The sequence below is a fragment of the Quercus lobata genome, chromosome 5 (genome assembly GCF_001633185.2).
Source record: "Quercus lobata isolate SW786 chromosome 5, ValleyOak3.0 Primary Assembly, whole genome shotgun sequence".
In the NCBI taxonomy this organism is placed as follows: domain Eukaryota; kingdom Viridiplantae; phylum Streptophyta; class Magnoliopsida; order Fagales; family Fagaceae; genus Quercus; species Quercus lobata.
The window spans coordinates 59,078,942-59,084,910 of NC_044908.1; the positions used below are offsets into that span (position 1 = coordinate 59,078,942).

The 5,969-nt window shown below is 33.8% G+C and overlaps 1 protein-coding gene across 1 annotated transcript; it reads left to right on the top strand.

Annotated features, from left to right (window-relative positions):
* Nucleotides 1-742: 742 nt before the first annotated feature.
* Nucleotides 743-1,445, top strand: LOC115990805 (agamous-like MADS-box protein AGL61). The gene has a single exon (XM_031114589.1). The coding sequence runs from the start codon at nucleotides 795-797 to the stop codon at nucleotides 1,443-1,445; it is 651 nt and encodes a 216-aa protein (XP_030970449.1). The 5' UTR covers nucleotides 743-794.
* The last annotated feature ends 4,524 nt before the right edge of the window (nucleotides 1,446-5,969 follow it).

Genomic DNA, 5,969 nt, shown 5'->3' on the forward strand with positions numbered 1-5,969 from the left:
ATTTGACCATGGGAACGAATTATTTTAGTACCAATTGATATCGGTGTATCGTTTTAGGACTACCGCTATTTATATATAATTGTATTTATTTATGTAACTATGACTTTGTTAATTTTTATATTTATTAATATAAAATTTAAAATACTTATATTTTATAAACCTAAATATTAGCCTAAGCATATTAACTAATATATTAACTTAAATAACATTTAAAAAAAAATAAAAATAAAACAAATAAAATTTCTAACATTTTTTTTTTAATTTTTTTAGTGTACTAACCAAAACACTAATATCGGCTGAAACACTTGAAATATGATCAATATAACTAGTATAACTCGGTATTTTTTTAGTATATTTTGGAGAAGTACTAGTACTAGTTTAATGGCAGATACAGTATATTTCTCTGGTATAGTTGGTACCAGTACGGTATAGACTTTTTTGAATAAGATACCTATCATAACTTCTTGAATTGTGAGTGCATAAACATGCTTTCTAGGAAATACAGATGAAACATAATCAATAACCGGCATATTAAAAAGAAACATAAAAGTACCAATCAATTAAATTCACTGTTCAAAACTAAAAGGATAGTATATAAAAATAGACAACTCAAAGGGAAAACACCATTGCATTCAATCATTTAATTACCTTTTTTTTCTTTCAAAATCAAATCATTTAATTATTACCTAAGCTTTCCACTTCTTTATATGCATCTCCTATAAAACAAGAGAGCCACCAGTTCAAGCCAAACAAGAAACCAAAAGACCATCATCTCTTTTCTCTATTTTCTAGCCATGGAGGGCAAAAAAACCAAGGGAAGGCAAAAGATTGAGATGAAGATAATAGACAAAGAAAGTGATCGCATGGTTACTTTCTCAAAACGTAGGTCTGGTATCAACAAAAAAGCTAGTGAGTTGGTGACCCTGTGTGGTGCTGAGATTGGTATGGTATTTTTCTCACCAGCAGGAAAGCCGTTTTCATTTGGTCATCCCTCAGTTGAGTCTGTGGCCAATCGCTTCTTACAACAAAACCCTCCACAAGCCCAAGGTGATAGTACCCGCCCTTTAATGGAGGCTCAATGGAGGTTGAGAATCAATGCGCTCAACCAACAATGCGATGAGCTTTTCAGGCAACTCGAGGCTGAGAAAAAGCGAGAAAAGGTACTCCAGGAACTGAAAAAGGCAAGAGGAAGCAACGGCTGGTGGGAGGTTCCTACTAAGGAGCTTAACTTTCAACAGCTACAACAAATGAACGAATCATTGAAGGAGTTCCACAAAAATCTGTGCACTAGTATGAAGGAGAAGGTTATAGCTGGGTTACCCTCTTCTTCTTCTTCTTCTTCCACCTTTCTTGCTGATATTCCTGCGCAAGGAGCCATCCCCTTTGCCCCTAATGACAATGGAACTAATCCTCCAAGCTTTCCTCCTGGCTATGGCTATAATTAAATAAGGGCACTTCTGGATCTATTTAGAGGGTATCTTTATTATTTCAGGTTTTATAAAACTTGGAAAAAAAATGGGGGGATCTTTCTGTTTTTATTTTTATTTTGGAATATGTAGTTTGGGATTCAAAGATCTTATGATTTGCTGCAAATTATATTATATAACTTCCATATTTTCTTGTTTGTCAAAAATCGAAGCAGCTTTACTTGTTTGATCAAAAGAGATTCTCAAACACCAAAGTCAAGAGAGATGATACCATACATAACCCTAAAAAAACATAACCAGAGACCTACGAAAATTCCCTTGCTCTTCTTTTCAAGGCCAATGAAAGAGATTGTAAAAAGAAAAAAAAAATACCATCTCACTCGTAAATTAGGGGACACATTAACAATGTATATTTATGAATACTATCTTATGATTCTTATTACACAGTACAAATCCAGCCACTTAATTATGTTTTCAGTTGTCACTACCAGTTTTTTTTTTAAATTCGTCAACATGCTTATTAAGGAAAATTAAAACCCAAGGAATTGAGGACATAAACTTGTATTGGTTTTCCATTTTGTACTTCACAAATCACAATTAGCTAATAGTCTGATTTTTTTCTCCCTTTTAAACTTTGGTTGCTTTTTTATAAAAAAAAAAAACCACAATGTTTTAAGGCTACAATTGGTGGAATAATTACACTATAGTTTGGGAGTACGATAATGTTATACTTTCTTTCTCACATAAATATCACTTATATAATGATTCTTACTAATTAAATTTCATGATTAGACTTACTATTCATGTGAGAGTAAAGAACACAACATTATTGTACTCCTAATTATTGTCATAAGTTTAGTTGTTACATATAGATAGTTTGTAAAAAATGTTGTATATGTAAAGTTTGTATTTTTGAAAATACATTAATTTTAAAAATTGTTATATGTACCAAGATATAACTATTACCACAATTTTAGAGATGACCTTAATTTAAGGAATATATATTTTTAAGGAATAATTATTCTTTGTAAAATAAAGGGTCATGTAACTTAACTGATTAATACCGATTGATATTTCTAATGAAGGCATTGATAGTTCAAAACCTCCTACCCCCAACTAAAGAATTATAAATAAATCACTAAAAAAACAGATAACCATTCTATTACAAGACTTATAATTATCACTATTCAAGGAAATTTATTGAGTAATAAATGTTTATGCTTCACAGTCTAATCTCTCTTATCAACTTCATTAAGTTGTCTCATTACCATGATAATGAAACCTTCTTTTCCATTAAAAGTATTCATTTATGACCTCTGTTGGGTTCCAAATAATATTATCACAAAAATTAGCAATCCAAAATAACAATCATACACAAGAACACAAATATTACGTGAAAAACCCTTTCTTTTTTAAGGGAAAAACCACGAGGAAAACTCTGAATAATTTCATTATTATCAAATCAATTACAATAATTCTTGTATATGTCTCATGACTAAAGAAAATCTCTCTTGTTTTTCTTTACTCTCACACACACTAATTATTTCTCTCAAATGCTGCAACATTTTACTCTCTCATTTCTATTTTCTTCTTCACGCACAACGCTCTCTTGGCTGTCTTCTTTTCTCTAGGCGGTCCACTCTTGGCTGCTCTCTCTCTTTTTTCTTGTGCGGCTTCCTCTTTCTTTGCTCTTGCACATACTCTCCTTATGTCTTCTCGAAGGCAACAGCCCTTTGCTCTTTCCTTCCTCTTGCGTTCCTTCGAAGTGAAAATCCCTTTTGTTTTCTCTTGGTTTCATGCTCTATTTTTTCTCTCCCCAAAGGGAGGACCCATGGGCCAAAGCCAAAGACAAAGCCAACAATTTTTTTGTAACATTGTCTACTTATGAGACTTTTTTCATATTTCCTCTTGAACTAGGAATACATTACTTTTTTAACAAAGAATAGACTTCTCTTCCACACCAATGAATAGTCTTTTCTTTCACACAAGGGAATAAACTTTCCTTCTACACCAAGAAATAGTCATTCCTTCTACACAAAGGAAACCTAAATTAACTTTTTCTTTTTCAACTAGGAAACCTAATTAACTTTTGTTGAGGGAAGAAATTGATGTCTCTGAATGAAATATTAGGAAACCAAACCGAGACTCAACCATGGGCTCTTGAGATGACACCTATAGGCTTTCGGTATGATGACAAGCCTATCCAAGCAAGAAGAAACAAGAACTACACTTAACAAAACAACAACAAAGGCCCAATAAAAAATACGTTACAATACTTAATTAGTATATTAGTGGTCCTGTTTTGATAGTCCAAGGGAAAAAGAATTCTCCAGCGGTAAGGGTGAAGTTGTTCTTAAATCCAAAGGGTAAATTGTCCAACAGTAGGGGTGGAATTACACGGTCCAACTATCAATAATTAGATAGATTTAAGCAAATTTTAGGTCCTTATGTGTCTCATTCAAGAGGAATTTATTGTGCTTTCAGCCATTGTTACATCAATGTGAGGAAAAAGTTTGATCGTTACAAATACATCATACCCTTCAACAGTAAAGTAAAAAATAAAAATTAAAGGCTCCATAGGAAGAAAAAATGGAGGATTAATTGGCTTGGTGTGAAGGGAGAGAAAAACCCCCAGCTCAGTGCAGCAAATTTTTAAGCTAAGACTTTAGTGAGTGTAAATTTGTAAGGCACGAATAAGATGAATATGGGCTGCTTTTGAATTAGTAAGATGGGGTTGATGCTAAGACTGAAGTCTTTTATGGGTAATAGGCTATTTGTGGTTAGTTAGAAGAGATTTATGAGCTGTGGTAGTGTAAAGGGAGGAGAAGAATGTCTGGGATCAGATGGGTATGGGTTGAAAGTGATGGATGGTAAGCTAGAAGAAAGTTGAACCACTAGTAAAAATGGCCAATGAATTTCAGAGTCTCAGAGGGGTGGCTTGGTTGGTTTTTTTGGTTAGCTTGCTTGTGCTTTTATAATGGAGTTTTCAGAGAAGCATTTATTGACAAAGCTCCAAAAAATGTGCGACCACTCAGAGGTGATGAATCAAAGTCAAGCTTCCCTGGGATTTTTGCTTAGAAGTAGGAAAATCCATTTAGGGGGTTGCTTTGCTTTTTTGGGTAATGATGGGATTTTAGAGCTTTTTGCATTAAATGCCAGGATTCTTGGGACTGAGCTTAATTATTGTGATTTGAGGCGTGTATCATGAGTGAATCCTAATGCTGCAACTGAGATTTGGACCCCTGAGAAGTAAGATTTAACACCCCAACCCAGGTGCTAAGTTCTAGTCTACTTCAGGGGGGTTTCGCTGGAGATCTCTTTATGCCCTCCAAACCACATGTTCCCAATTTTTCCCTTTTTGGATTCATGGGCTTGGCACATGAATCACGTTTTGAACATTTTTTAGTATTTTTAACATCAGTTTGTTGGAGTTTGAATAATTTGTTTTCAGCTCCCCTTCCGCTAGAGGTGCTGTTTTGAGGAAGATGATAGAGTTCCATCATTCTTTAGACTTCTGCTGATATGACAGCCCTTGGGCACTGTTCACGTCAGGTAGCGGGTGACAGAAAACTGATGGGATAGCCTTTAGTCCATTCTCAAAGGTTTGGTTCCCTTGTATGAGTCCTTAGTTGCTCTTTTTGGTTAGGAATGAACAAGGGTTGTTCTCCTTTGCCTACTACTGGTGTTTTTTGCTTGGGCTTGCTCTCATGGGCTAGGTTGTGTGCACATATTGCCATGGGTTTTCATTCCTCATGGACTTTTATTAGTAAATATTTTTTGAGTTTTTCATAAATACTTGCAATGGGTCTTTGGGCAATTTGTTGTAATGTTTGAAATAATAGGACAAGTTTTAAAATACTTTTGTAAATAACATTACTTTGACAAATTCTATGTTGCAAGTAATGTTCATTGTTTCTAATAATTGCATCATGACTTAAATGATGGTCTTGTGGATTTGAACGTTTACCATGAGTGTTGAAGGTGTATATTATGGATAAATGATGTCCATGTATTTCATGAGTTTTATAATACAAGAACATAATCCTCAAGATAGCTCTCAATGAGTTTTTTCATAAGATGATTGTCATGGTAACATTTTAACATGATATTTTTTCTTTGCCAAGCGTTGATAATCTTGGACTCTTTTCTTTTTGATGAAGTAGTGCCAATGAAAATTGGGCTTTGATGTTGCCAATAAGAATTGAGTTTTGATATTGCCAATGAGAATTGGACTTTGATGTTGCCAATAAGAATTGAGCTTTAATGTTTCCAATGAGAATTGGCTTTGATGTTGCCAATAAGAATTGGGTTTTGGATGAATGAATTGCCATGGGTTTGAATCATGGGCTTTGATTATGGATTTGAATTCCACTGATAAAATTGTTTTGCCATGGACTTGAATCATGTGCTTTTCAAATATTGCCAAGTATAAGTATTCTTGGGCTTTAAATATAATAAGGTGTGTGTATTTAAAAGTGAATAGGTGGTACTTAAATAAAATTAGGTGTAATAAAAAGAAAGTACCCTAACAACTTTCTAAGT